The sequence below is a fragment of the Vombatus ursinus genome, unplaced genomic scaffold (assembly GCF_900497805.2).
Source record: "Vombatus ursinus unplaced genomic scaffold, bare-nosed wombat genome assembly UNPS02014793.1, whole genome shotgun sequence".
In the NCBI taxonomy this organism is placed as follows: Eukaryota; Metazoa; Chordata; class Mammalia; order Diprotodontia; family Vombatidae; genus Vombatus; species Vombatus ursinus.
The window spans coordinates 7,095,349-7,110,201 of record NW_020954571.1 but is presented as its reverse complement, the minus strand read 5'-3'; the positions used below and the strand labels follow the sequence as shown (position 1 = coordinate 7,110,201).

The window sequence follows — 14,853 nt, the reverse complement described above, 5'->3', positions numbered from 1 at the left end:
TCTAGGGTAGGAGTTACTCCTACAGGGATGTAATCCCATGTGCTCTGAGACATGAAGGACCATGGATCTGGAGGGGACCTCCAAGGCCATCTAGTGCAAGCCCCTGACTTTAGAGATGAGGATCCTGAAGCCTGTGGAGGTCAAATGAGTTATTTGAGGTCAGACATGTAGTGTCAAAGTAACATTTGAATCCAGGTCCTCTGATTCCAGAGCCAAAGAGGGCTCTTTCCATTATCAAATTGCCCTTTAGAAAAATCTGCATTTTTCCGGGGAAAGACAGGGAAGAGCATGCTACTGACCCCATCCACCCAAACTGTGTGAATTCTGCCTGGCATCTGAGGGATTTACCCAGTCTGCTTTGGAAAGGAAATTTGTCTGGCTGAACGCTCACTGGAATAGTCTGATTCAAATCCCGTGACCCTAGGCAGTACCTCTATCCTGCTCTGGGGATGAGGCCACTCAGCAGGTCAATAGGCTTGCTCTGAGAATCTATGGCATCTGGCTTCCTTTACCCAGGAGACACCTGAAGTCACGTAGGGATCCTCCCAGTGCCTCCCAGCCTATTCCCCTTACCTGCTCTGGCCATGATGTTCATCTGGTTACAGAGAAGTGAATACTTGCTGATAGAGATCACTGGGGAGAAACCAGCAGCTGTCCTGACCTCAGCCTTGATGCTTAGCTAGCCCTAGCTTTCACCTGGCGGGCGATGTGGCTGCCTTTCTGTATATACGTATGGACAGAGTTGTGGCCAATGTATGCTTTTCCATTGTGCCCTTTAAATAAAGCACACAATTTTATTGGGGGAAAGTAGCCCTTACACATGTGCATATGTGTATATGTTTGCATATATGTGTACAAGCCAGTTAATAAGTATGTGTCACCTGCTACGTGCCCTCTCTGTGTCAGGCACATAGTAGGTGACACATACAAAGTGAAAGATACAAAAATACATAAGAGCAAATCTTTAACCCTGGATTTTATGGTTCTGGTTAAGAAAAGATGGGGTTGGGGGAGGGCCACGGAAAGCTTTGGAGTAGAGGAGTGACATGTTCAAAGAGTCAGTGCTAGACCATGGCATCAACACCAAGTGCTCTAGGGCTTCAGAGGAGGAAGCTCAATAAGACAAGCTGGGCCTTGAAGGATGGGGAGGGTTTAGATAAGGAATAGGGAAAGCAACTCATTCAGAGGAAGTAGCAAGGTCAAGAATGAGCTGCTGCTAGGGGGAGAAAACAACGAAGAAACCAACCAAGGGGCAACAGACAGGTTAGTATTCTGGGAAGAAGGGACAGGGACAGAAAAGGATAAGTAAGCTTTCATGCTGCCTACCTTATACACTTACTATGAAGGGAGCTCTTTGTAGACTGGAAAGCCCTGGAGAAACATGGATTATTATTATTGTTGTTGTTGTTGTTGTTGTTGTAGTTATGATGATGCCAAATAATGCCAGGGCTTAGAATGCCAAGCCAAGGAGTTTAGAATTTAGAGTGAAGGATGCCTAGATTTGGAGTCAGAAGATTTGGGATGGAATTCTGGCACTGTTACCCACTTCTTGTGTGACATTGGGCAAGGTATGTCACGTGAAGTCTCTTCCAGACCCTCCCAATATGGCACCTTCTGGCTCTACATCTATGATCCTATTTCCTGAAGCAATAGGGAATATGCAGAGAGAAGTGGGAAGGAGGCAGATAGAGAGACTGAGTCATGAAGACAGGTGGAAAAATGTATTCTTCTGACTTTCTCATGGGGAAAGATCAGGTAAACTGAGCATATCTCTGGTCTTTTTGTGCCAAGTAATAATGGGAGATTCTAGAATCAGAGCTAAAAGGCACAGAGGTCATCTAGTCCAAACCCTGTCATTTTATAGATGAGGAGACAAAGGCCCAAGGAGATTAAGTCACTTGCCCAGGGTCACATAGAGAGTGACAGAGGCAGAATTTGAACCTAGGTCCTCTGACTTCAAAGCCAATGCTCTTTCTACTATATACCACCACTGCTACTCTCCCTTCTTCCTGGCCTTAAAGGCAGCTGGGAGTCACCATGGAGAAAGCATTGGGCCTGGAGTCAGGAAGACCTGAGTTCATATTTGGCCTCCGACACCAGCTGTATGACCCTAAGCAAGTCACTCAACTTCTGTTTGCCTCAGTTTCCTCAACTGTAAAATGGAGGTCATAATAGCAGCTACCTTACAGGATTGTTGTGAAGATCAAATGAGTTATTTGTAAAGCACGCAGTGCCTGGCACATAGTAGATGCGATGTAAATTCTTATTCCCTTCCTTCACATTTTGAATCATACTTGACAGCTTTGAAAGCACTTTCACATCCATTATCTCATTTTGTCCTCACCGTACTGCCCTGTGAGATGGGGAAAATCAGGGCTTATCAGCCCCCATTCTACAGATGAGGACACTAAGGCCCAAAGAAGGGAAATGATTTTCCTGCAAGGAGTCAGAGCAGTGCTAGAATCAGAGACTAACTTTCTCATCTCTTGGTTCCCTGCTTCCTCCCTGCCATTCCCACTACTGCCTACGAGCATCCTTAGCCCTAAGAAAGGAGCCGTTTCCAAACTGGAAAGTGATGGTGGGCTTGGATCTCAACAGTCTCGCCAGACCCACCCTCTCTGCCCTGAGTCCCTGCTCTGCCAGAGAATGATGTCTCTTTGTGTTTATAAGGGGCTGCAGCGAATAAATCAAGGCTTTCAGCACCCTCTGCTGGTCAACAGCTCCCAGAGCTGGCTGCCAACATGAACGACATCCTTGTGATGGGGAATGATAGGTGAATACTGGCTCTGCCTTGGAGAGCATTGGGGGTCAAAGTACAATTTTTTTATGGGAACCAATAGTCTAACCTGGAACTTTACTCCAATTCTAAAGAGGTGGGATATCTGGGACCTGAAAGGGAAACAGAAGCTGATGTTCTAGAGCCCCTTTCATCATCCTTATAAATAATTTTGGAGTCAGAGTACCTGATTTGGAATCTCAGTTGTATAATTTTGAACAGGTCACATTCCTTCTCTGGGCCTCAATATTTTCATTGTAAAAAAAAAGGAATAAGACCAAATGACCAACAAGGTCCCTTTTAGTTCTATGCTTTATCAAATGTGGACTGTATGTTAGGCACTGTGGAGACTATATAGATAAATAGTACCTGGTCCCTGTCCTCCAAGAACTGACAGTCTAGCTGGGGATATGTGTAGAATGCATGGGATAGTATAAAAATCACTGGATTGTGATTTGAAAGACCAGTGTTCTAGAAATCCTGGTCCAGCCACTGCCTTGTTGTGGGTCCTTGGGCAAGTCTCTCCCTCTCAAAGGACCTCAGTTTTCTGCTCTGTAAAATGAAAAGATTGGACTAGATTATCACTAATTCCTCCCAACTGTAAGATTCCATGATTCTGCATTTTTCAATGGTGTCCATTGAGTGTCCTAGAAGTGCAGAGAAGGGAAGATTCACCTTAAGTGGGAGAGAAAGTGTGCCTTGAACTGAACCTTAAATGCTTGAAGATAGAACATATAGTTGGAGAAGGTATTCCAGTCCTGGGTCTTGGGTAAGTGTGAGAGAAGGTCCAAGGTAGGAAAGAATCTAGTTTGTTCAGAAGAGAATAAATAAACCAGAAGGATTAGAGCCTAGTAGCAGATAAGAATAAGCGGCTTGACTACCTTGAATAGAAGCATTGAATTGCAAAGTTAGGAGTTTGAAATTTATACTGTTGGAAATAGGGGGCCACTGAAAAGTTTTTGGGGGTAATGGCATGCATAAAATCAGTGTTTTAGGAAGATTAATCTGGTAGGTCTATGTAGGATGGATTGGAAGGGAGATCAGGCAGGGCTAGGGTTCTCTTTGGCTTTGTTGTGTGATCTACAGTCAATTATTTAACCTCTCTCTGCCTGGATGGGACTTTTCCAGGCCTTTGATAAGGCCAACAGTGGCCTTTTCATGGCCTCCTGTCCTGTATATCCAGAGAACTTAGGGAAAGTGATAAAAGAGTTTGTCTCTTGTTTCTCCAAGCCACCACCACTGTTGCTGCCCCCATTGTTGCTGCCCCTGCCAAGATCTCCAAACTTTTCCAGCTCAAGCCTAAGTCTCCTCAAGTGGTGCCCATTGAAGTATTCAAAGGTAAGAGAGACAAGAGTCTCAGAGGAGAGCATCAAGGCAAGGCTAGGAAGCCAAAGCTAACAGGCCACCAGGAGGAAAAGAAGGGAGTTCCAAAAGGCCATTCCTAGCTCCTGACTGGGAACATCCACTTGAATGGTTGAGCCAAAGTCAAACTCCTTTTTTCTTTATGATCCTCCCAACTCTAGAGAGCCAGCCTGAGGTTGACCAGGCTTGGGGCTGCTGTGCTTGAAGCAGAAAAAGGTTTCCTTCCAGAAACCTAATTTTTTCTTAGGCTTCTTTGGAAAGTAGGAGCTTGAGGACCCCTGGGATTGGTGGCAGGAAGGAGGCTGGGTCTGCCTGCTACCATCTTGGGCACACTGTGGTGACTGGGGGGCTCTTAGCATGGACTGTGTCTAAAGAATCAGCCTGAAGGAATGAGCTGAGATCAAGGTTACGTCTTTTTGGTCTCTCTTGGAGGTAAAGAGCATTGCCAAGCAGCCCTCTGGTAATGAAGAGGATAGAGCCCTTTGCCTCTCCTTGAGTAGAACTCAGGGACTATTCCCTCAGAGACCCCATACTCTCCAAGACACTAAGAATGAATCTTCTCTTCCTTCAGATGGAAGAGGCTTTTTCAAAGACATCTGTGTTTTTGAGATAGTAGGTCTTTCCTTGCCATGAAACAGAGCATGATGTAGTAGAAAGAACACTGGATATGGCATCAGGAGACCTGGGGTTGAGTCCCAGCTCTGACAAATGGTGTTCCTGTGGACAAGTTTCTTTGAAGCTCAGTTTCCTCATCCTTAAAATGGGTACAATAGTATATATATTTTGGGGGTTTTTAAATATAATTATATTTTATTTTAACATTCATTTTTTTTAAATTTTGAGTTCCAAATTTTCTCCCTCCCTTGAGCCCCTCCCCAACCATTGAGAAGGCAAACAATATGATATCAATTATACATGTGAAGGGGACAGTAATACTTAATACTAAACACCTCATACAACTGTTTAGGGGAGAGTACCTTGTAAACCTTTTTCATTTTAATTATGTAATATAAACATTGTAATTCGTGTTCAATGGAGAGTAAGACTCCCTTGGGATGGGTCAACCCCAAAAGACATTTGGGCATTTTGCCCAGTGTTTCTAAAGGCAGACTCTGCCTTCCTGAGATAGGGGAAGGGACGCTGGGCTCTAACCTCTTCCTCCTCACCTCCCTGCCCTCTCCACCCCAAATCTCTGACCTTAATGATGTCATCAGGAGAGAAACATGACCAAAATCTTGCAGTCCCTGGACACTCCACTTAGGACATCATGGAATTTGCCTCCTTCTTTTAGCATATCTAGTCTAATCTTAGAATGTCTTTTAATTCCCCAGAACCCCAAGGGAAAGGATCTAGGAGTAGGAAAGGGGAGGGAATGGGCCACTCTACCTCAAGCAGTAGGCAGACAACAAGAATAATTTATTAAGTGCTTACTGTGAGCCAGACACTGTGCTAAGCACTGGATGTACAAAGAAGATGAAACAAAGACATTTGTCCTCAGGCTGGAACAAAGACTAATCCAGACACAGGTGAGCTGAAAGTTTATGGAGCTGTCTCAGGTCTGTAAGGGATTCAAGTCTAATGGGAAAGGCTATCCTAGCCAATATGGCTAATGCCTCCCTCCTTCTGTTCCCATCCTTTCTGGGGAGTTCATGCTTCCAGGTTCCTGTTTCCAATGCAGCATGGGGAGGGGGGGAGAAAGCTCTTGGCTCATTCTGTCATGTTTGATGTGGTTTCAATTCACCACCCCAACCCTTGCAGATATCTGCCCATTCCATCTATTCCTTGCATGCTCACTTCTTTCTAGGGTCTACCAGTTCCACCTGGTCAAAACCTAGTTCCTCACCTTCATTGGATTCTGCTATCCCCTAATCCCTACCATGGGAACTGGCAAGTCAGGGGCCCAGCTCAGTGCTGGAAGCCCTAGATTGACTCTTCTTTGAACCCGGTGCTTTAGGCCACATTTTCTAAGTGCTGTTTCCTGGCTGCTCCCGAAAAAGCCTAGGGGACTGCGAACATCTCCCCCAAATCCCCAGACCCATGAATCTATCTCAAAGACTGAGTGCAGTGTTTGATGCTAGCCAAAAGACTACTCTTCGCTATACCTGAAAGCTTTCTGGAAGTCATTCTTTGTCAGAACAGAGTTAAATGACCTCAAAACTGGTCAATCCCAAAGAGGATTTGTCTATTAGCCCCAAGAGCTCCCATTAATTTTTGGAAGCAAGTGAGAATGATTATTCCATTTCCTAGAGCCCCTTGCCGCTGGACTACCAGAGATGTACAGCAAGAGACCTAAAGAGAATTCTTACTTAGAGACCTAGATACTTGTTCCAGTAGAGAGCCTCTAACTTGCTAAATGACGCTGGGCAAGTTACTTGAATTCTTTGGGCCCAGATTCCATTTTTTTACCTCTGCAAAATAAAGGGGATGGGGCAGATGGCGTCTGAAGTCCCTCCCGGCTGTGACATACCTATCTACGATGTCCATATGTAATTCATCTTCTCACTCCTTGGCAGACTGTGAATGTTATGGTCATTCCAACCGCTGTAGCTACATCGACTTCTTGAATGTGGTGACCTGTGTGAGCTGTAAACACAACACCCGAGGCCAACACTGCCAGCACTGCCGCCTGGGCTACTACCGCAATGGCTCTGCCGAGCTCGATGATGAAAATGTCTGCATTGGTGAGTAGACCCACCTGGTGCCCAAGGCCAGACTGGGAATGTCCCAACCAGGGCCATGGGTAAGCCAAGAAGGCCTTGAAGGGTGCATGAACTCCAGAGGGAAAAAGGGGAGAAGGGATCGGTCAGCAACAAGCAAGTGGTATGCCAGTTACACGTAACACAGAATGCCAAACCAATCCAGCAACATTTATTAAGTCCCTACAGTGTGCTAAGTACTGTGCCAGAAATTGGGGATGCATAGCCAATATAAAAAAAACAAACAAACAAACAAACCAGCAACAACCCTGCCTTTAAGGATTTTGCGTTCTACTAGAGAAGCAGAGAGGGGATATGGTAGGTATACAAGTAGATACATGATCATTTGGAAAAGAGAGAGCAAGCACTACCAACTACATTGGCACAGTGTCTGGCACTGAGTAGGTATGTAATAAATACTTGGGGGTTGATTTATTGATCAAGAAGGGCTTCCCTTTGGAGGGAGCATGGTGAGCTGAACAGCAAGGCAGGGCAGAACAAGTTCTGGTCTTTGAGCCAGGAGGCCTGGGTTTTAATTCTGCTGGTGCCCTTAAACATCTATATGACCTTGAGCCAGTCCTTTCCATTTTTTTGGCCTCAGTTTCTCCATCTCTAAAGTGAGAGGGCTGTATTCAATAATGTCCAGAGCACCCCTCTCAAAGACATCATGGGAAAAAGACAAGTAGGGATTCCACCAGTGCCAGGAGAAGGCCTTCTCTTGCTTATAGAATAATCTCTAAATCTCCTTCAAGCTCTAACCTTCTACACCAATGAATGATTCTATGCCTGGAAGCCCAGAAAGGAAAAATATATGATATTCCTTGGTTAGAAGTAAAGGCTGGAGACCTCCTCGCTAAGAGGGGTCATGCCAGAAGGCCAATAAACAGTCAGCTAATGGCTGTCTTGTTCTAGGGGGCCTGAGTCCCTGGAAACTGCCAACTGTCAGAGGACCTGAGTTTGCATACTGTTTCTGCTACCTAAGAGACCTGGGGGAAGTCACTTCCCCTTTGTGAACCTCAGTTTCCTGAGCTGTTAAAAGAGAGGTTTGGAGAAGATGCTTTGGGAGGTCCCTGCCAAATCCAAATCTTAAGAGCCCATGATCATGGGAATATGTCTGGACAGCTTGGCCATGGGTAGAGCCTAGTTTCTGCTGCCCAAACCCTGCCCTTCATTTTTCCTTTGTTTTGTTTTTAACCTCTATCCAAGGAGAAGGCTGATGTCTGCACTGCTAGTGCCGCTTTCCCTCCCCCTAAACACAGAGAGATATGCATGTACACACCTTTTCTCAATTAGGCCCTTTGGGCCCTGTTTGGCTGGCTACCCTGTCCTCGGGGGGGCATCACTTCTAGTGCCTGCAGCCTGTTTGCAAGGAGAGAGTCAGAATCATCTTGCCATCCTGTCCCAGGCCCCAGGCCTGGAGCTGTCAGTCTGTATTAAGGCTCTGGGTATCCCAGGGTACAGGGGATAATTCCATCAGCTTTCAGGTGATCAAAATTAAATTGTGCTTTGGCCGCAACCCTAGGGCCAGGGTTAGGTTACAGCAGGACAGTCAGAACCTTCTGGTTGGATTATGGTAGGCTCCCTCCCCTCCTTTTCCCTATGGAACACAGAGCAGTGTGTGTGTGTGTATGTGTGTGTGTGTGTGTGTGTGTGTGTCTGTGTCTGTGTGTCTGTGTGTGTGTGTGTCTGTGTCCATGTGTCTATGTGTAAATGGGTGAGGACAGAGCTAATAGGACCCAGGTTGACATCATGGGAAAAAGACAAGTGGGGATTCCACCAGTGCTGGCAAAAACATTAGGAACACAATACACAGGAAGGAGAAGGTTGAATGGGAATGACAGGTGGTGGGGTGGGAAGGTGGGGTAGAGGTGAGTGGAAAATTATAGGCAGAAAATGATTACAGCTGAGTGAATGAATGTCTCAAAATCAAAATTACCAATTCAGCATCTGTGGCCAGGAACTATGCAGTAATTGGTCATCCACAATGCCCCAGAGAATGTTAGTGCTCAAAAGGAGCTTGGTGATTATAAGATTTAGAGCAGGAAGGAGATCTTCAAAGATCATCTAGTACAATCCCTCATTTTGCAGATAAAGAAACTGAGGCCCAGAGAAGAGAAGTGACTTACCCAAGGTCAGAGAGCCAGGATTTGAACCCAGATTCTTGGCTCTGATTCTGCTATACTTTCCCATACACTCTACTGAATGTTCTTTGGGTGGGGAGGGTTGCCCTATGCAAATAGGCTGGCCCCAGCCTGTAGAGGTGCAGTCATAATGTAGCACACCCTGGGGCTGAGGGCACAGTATGTACCCTTGTGCCCTTCCCCCTCCCTAAAAAAACATAATAGACCCAGGGCACCCCACAGCCAAATTTCCAAGTGTCGTCTAGGGAAGACCTCTATTCTTCTACTGTAAAATGGGGTCATAATAGCACCTCCCTCATGGGATTGTTGAAAGGATCAGCAGTTGGTACAGTGCCAGGCACATAGGAGGTGTTCAATAAATGTGTATTACTTTCCCCTTCCTTCTTGTTCCTGCCTTCTAAAATGGGAAGGGGTTAAGCAGCTAGGTGGCACAGTGGATAGAGCACCAGGTTGGGAGTGAGGAAGACTCCTTCATGAGCTCAAATCTGACCTTAGATATTTATTAGCTGTATGATCCTGGGCAAGTCACTTAATCCTGTTTGCCTCAGTTTCCTCATCTGTAAAATGAGCCAGAGAAGGAAATGCCAAACCCCTTCTGTATCTTCGCCAAGAAAACCCCAAATGGGGTCATGAAGAGTTGAACTCGACTGAACAACAACCAGAGGAGGGAGGGACAGATGGTTGGTAAGGTTGTATCATTTCTGGGGTCCTATTCCAGGGAATGAAGATGAGGGGCAGGAAGTTGGTGGTGAGGGAACTAAGGAGGGAGGTTATGTATGGGGAAGAGGTATAACAGTAAAAGTGACCGTAGTTTTATTTTTGTTTTGTTTTTTCTTTCCTGTATTTGCAAAGAATGTAACTGCAACCAGATAGGATCCATCAATGACCGGTGCAATGAGACCGGTCACTGTGAGTGCCGAGAAGGGGCTGCAGGGCCCAAGTGTGATGACTGCCTCCCCAGTCACTACTGGCGCCAGGGCTGCTTCCGTAAGTTGGTGGGGGCAGGGTTTACACTGGAGGCCTGGGCTCCCTTTCTCCTAATTTGTATCTCGGAAGATGCTGAAGGAGAGCCAGGGAATGGAATGAAAACGGGGGCCTGAGACTGTGTTACTTCTCTGGGATTCAGTTCGAAAAGTCTTTATTTCAAATTGACCACAGCATATTCATCAGTCACATCTACTGTGTGCAGAGGTTCACAAAGTTTAGGTAAGATACCCTTTCCGTCCTCCCTGCTTCCCTCCCCCCAATAGCGTGGTAGAGGGAATGACACAGACACAGCTAACTACAATACAACATAAAACATGGGAAAGCATATTAGAAAGGTCTAAGCAAAGTGGGGGCAGCTAGGTGGCACAGTGGAGAGAGTGCTGGGCCTACAGTCAGGAAGATTCATTCATCTTTCTGAGTTCAAGTCTGGCCTCAGATGCCTACTAGCTGTCTGCCCCTAGGCAAGTCACTTAACAATGTTTTTCCTCAGTTCCCTCATCTGTAAAATGAGCTGGAGAAGGAAAAATGGCAAATCACTCCAGTATCTTTGACCCAAATCAGGTCAACAAAGAGTTGGACACAACTGAACAACAAAATTAACAAAGTACTATGTAAGGTCAAAGGAGAAAACTTATGAGGAGGGATTGGGTTGGGGTGGGGGGGAGGGGAAATTTGATTTGAATTTTATAGCCTGGGGAGGAACTCAACAGGAAAAGGAAGGAAGAAGGGATATTTCAGGCATAGGGAATAACCCAAGTAAAGGCGTGGAGATTGGAGGGCATGGGGTAGAATCAGAAGGCAGAGAATTTGTTCAGTTTGACCAGAGCAGAGAATGTTCAAAGGACAGTAATATAAACTAAGGCTGGAGAGGTAGGTTTTCACTAGATTTTGGAAAGCCTTGAATGCCAGGCTGAAAGATTTAAACTGTACCCAGTAGGTAATAAAGCATTCCTTCCATGTGTGTAGCCCTGGGCTAGAAAGCACTATAATGAGCATAGTATATAGCAAGAGTCCCCCTATCCCAGTGGAGCTCACAGCCCGAGTGAGAATGCAAAGCACACCCAAATGCACAAAACAATCAGGGAATTATACTAGACAATATGGAAGCCAATGCCAGATTACGTGATAGAGAGTGTAAAGGAGATGGGAATGCAGAGAAGGGAGAGGTTAATGTGGGCTCAAGTAGTCAGGGAAGGACATAGAAGAGCACTTGGATTAGGCCTTGAAGAATGACTAGGATTTGAACAATCAGAGTAGAGTTGGGAGGGTAATGAACGCAAAGGTATTTAGCATCATGGGAGAAGTAGACATGGCGCTGGATTGGGAGTCAGGAAGATCTACTACGTCAAATTCCATTCAGACACTTACTAACTTTGGCACCCTGGGCCTCTCTCTTTGCATCATTTTCTTCATCTATAAAATGGGGGGGTTGGACCCAGTTATTTCTAAGATCCTTTCCACCTCTGAATCTATTGTTGTTGTATTGTTCAGTCGTTTTGGTTGTGTCCAACTCTTCACGACCTCATTTGGGGTTTTCTTGGAAGATACTAAAGTGGTTTGCCATTTCCTCCTCTAGATCATTTTACAGATAAAGAAACTGAGGCAAACAGGGTTGAGTGCCCAGGGTCACACATCTAGTAAGTGTATGAGGCCAAATTTGAATTCAGGTCTTCCTGACTCCAGGCCTGGCACTCTATTCACCGAGCCACCTAGCTGCCCAATAAATCTATGATCCAATCTAGATATTTTCAGACTGGGAGAGCCTATGCTTACACAGAGCAAGTGCAGGGAGAATAAAAAACAGGGATGCCCAGAGGCTGTGTAGACAGGAAGGTCTCACCTCAGGAAAGACCCAGAGCAGTGAGCAAGGCATTTGTCTAGCTAATCTCCCAGCTGGATCCTGCTGGGGACTGAAGATGGGTCAGAGAGAATAGAAAGGTGGACAGAGATAGAATGGAGATATGGGAGCAAGGAAAGATGGAGATGGGAAAAACAGAAGAGTGTGTGTGTGTGTGTGTTTCTGATTGAATATATGGAAGGATTTGGGGAGGAGTGTCTTTCTAGTGCAAAGGTTCTTAACCTGTGGTCTGTGTGTGAATAGATTTCAGGGTCCCTAAAACTGAATGGGAAAAGAAAGTACATCTTTATTTCACTAACCTCTGGCTTCCTTTATAATCCTATATATTTTATTTTGTGCATTTAAACACATCCTGAAAAGAGGTCCATCAGCTTCACCCAGCCAAAGGGGTCTGTGACATAAAAAAAAGGTTTAAGAATCCCTGCTCTAGGGACAATCTCCAATGGGAAAGGGGGCCTGCATTCTATTTCTCCAAGGCTCCCACCCTATACCTACCTACCCACTGCTGCCCCCTTGCATCTGGGCAAGGGAAAAGTACATGCACCAGGCTGCCGAGGAGCCTGCGGAAGGGTGCTATGCAAACCAGGCCAATCAACCATCAAGCACTCTGATGAGTGGAGGCTTTGGGTTTTCTGTAGTGTTTCCACATTCAGTGTTCTTCCTTCTGGAAGTGTGGAGAATGCTAACAAGGACCAGGTTTGGCTCCTTCTGAATCCAGTTTTTGATTATTTCTCAGGTGGGTGGGTTCTTGCCTTTGAAATCTTGTCCCAGTGACCCTACTTCATCTGGCACCAGCTGACCCCAGAGCAATCTGTGGGCTCCCTAGAAGCTGGGTCTCCTGAGGGAAGATGAAAGGCATCAGGGTTATTTAGCCTAGAGAAGAGAAGGCTGTGAGGGAACTATGCATGAACTCTGGCAAATAGAGGGAGAACACTGTGAGGAGGGTAGCATAAGCTATGGCACAGGTCTCCAGAGGACAGAATCAGAAGAAGTAGGCTGAGAATACAGCCAGAGGGATTCTGATTGACTAGAGAAAGAAAATCCTTACAGTTTAAGCCTGTGAGAGCAAATGGCCAAGAGAATTCCTTTACTGGAGTTGGAGGGAAATAGCCTAAAAGGAATTAAGGTCTCCGAGGCCAGATAATAGAACCTATTTGTCTCCTCACAGCAGAGGGGTGGGACTTCGGGGACAGGCTACTGTATACACTGTCAGATCTGTTCACTGTAGCAAGTTTTTACTTCATTGTTTTTCTTTATTGCAAGTGCAAAAGTTTGATCTGAGGGTGGGAGTAGGGCTGGGAGAAGCAGGAAACTTCCAGAAATTATTGTTACATAAACGCAAAAGTTGTCAATAGGATGGAAGAAAGAAAGAAAAAGAATTTAGAGGGAGGACTTTTTTTCTGCCTCTGAATTGGCTTTGGTGGAGGCAGGTGGCTTCATTCAGCTGAGCAAACCATCTGAAACGCTTAGGATTTGTTCTCTGTCTTATTAATTACGCACCTCCCTCTCTTTCTCCTTCCCCAGCCAATGTCTGTGACGACGAATCCTTACTCTGCCAAAATGGGGGGACGTGCTACCAGAACCAGCGTTGCCTCTGTCCCAGTGGCTACCAGGGCGTGCTGTGCGACCAGCCTCTCTGCCAGGGGGAGGAAGGCCAAGCCTGCGACCCTGCTCCCCATGCTGGCCCCCACCTCGCTGTGCTCCTTGGCTCTGGGTTGCTTCTGTGGCTGGCAGGCTGCCTAGGTTACTGACACCGCCTCATCCCCAAAGCTGGGGGCAAGGAGGGAGCACCGGGGCAAAGGTGCCCCCCCATCTTCACCCCCAGGGACTGCCTCACTACCAGGACTGTTCACCTCCACTCCATTCTCACTCACGTCCTTCTGAATACCAGGAGCAGTCATGGAGACCTGGCCGAGGAACACTAATCCTTCCTGCTAGAAGGGTGCCAGTCAAGCCCTTTCTCGGGCTTCCTCAGCAAAGTCTCTGCTCTTTCTCCTTCATGGACCCTTGACCCATCCTCTCTTCCCAACGTAGGCCATTGTTCAGGGCCTGGGACCCAGATCCCCCTGCCAAAGCAAACCACCCTACAATTTTGGTTTTACCTCTGGTTTTCTCATTTCCCCGGGGGGTTTTGTGGGGGAGGGAGGGACAGTGACCACTCTCCCCTTCCACACCCCAAGTTCTGACAAGGCAACAACAGCATCCCTCCCAAATCTTTCTGGTGGACTGAGTACCAGCAGCAAGCACCTGTCCAATTCATCACACAGCTGGGTGGACAACCTGGAATTACAGTTGCCTACAAATCTCGATGCTGAATTTATGATGTTTTGTATTCTCACTTTGGTTTCCTTTTGCAAACCACCAGGTCCCTAAGGTCAGCCCTGGGGTTGAGGTGAGAACTTCACTGTCTCGAGGTGGGGAAGGCTCTGAAGAGTGTAGGGATGGGTACTTTGTTTTGTAAAGAATTATTTTTGTTTGTATTGTGTCCCACATATCTAGGGGACAGGAAGGGAAGAGCCATTCACCGTGGGTGTTGGGATGATGGCATATAATCCTACAAAGTAAAAGACCTGTTAACTGCTGTTTCTCCACCCTGTTTTCATTTCTGTGTAGGTATTCTGTTCTCTTTTATTTTTTTAATGTCTTTTTTATTTTGATTCATAAAGAAATAGAAGAATGTGGTTCCCTGACCCCAGGCCAGGGAAGTTTCCTGTGCACAGTTTCCCAGTCAACAAGCATTAATTGAGTGTTTACAATGTGCCAGGCGCTATGCTAAGCCCTGACCCATACGAAGAACAGCAAAGACAGTCCCTGCTCCTGAAGAGTTCACAAGAGTTCTAATTGGGGAGGCAATATACAAAAAAGATATATATAGAATAAATTGGAGATAATCATAGAGGGAAGGCCTCCCACAGAAGGTGAGATCTGCCCTCAGTCTTGAAAGAAGACAGGGAGACAAGAAAGTGGGGGCAAGGAGAGAGGGCATTCCAGGCCCATACCAAGGCATGGAAATGAAAGGCCCGTGGAGCTAAT

At 46.2% G+C, this 14,853-nt stretch overlaps 1 protein-coding gene across 6 annotated transcripts in view; it reads left to right on the top strand.

The window, feature by feature from the left end:
- NTNG2 (netrin G2) overlaps positions 1–14,402 on the top strand; it is a 99,912-nt gene extending 85,510 nt beyond the window's left edge. For 5 of the 6 annotated variants that reach the window (XM_027869647.1, XM_027869648.1, XM_027869650.1 and 2 more), the window contains 4 exons: positions 4,007–4,114; positions 6,652–6,819; positions 9,828–9,962; positions 13,345–14,402. In XM_027869647.1, the coding sequence (XP_027725448.1) occupies positions 4,007–4,114; positions 6,652–6,819; positions 9,828–9,962; positions 13,345–13,571 (638 nt within the window). In that variant the 3' untranslated portion in view covers positions 13,572–14,402. The remainder of the gene's footprint in view (positions 1–4,006; positions 4,115–6,651; positions 6,820–9,827; positions 9,963–13,344) is intronic. The other variant, XM_027869651.1, reaches the window with a different exon arrangement.
- Positions 14,403–14,853: the final 451 nt, after the last annotated feature.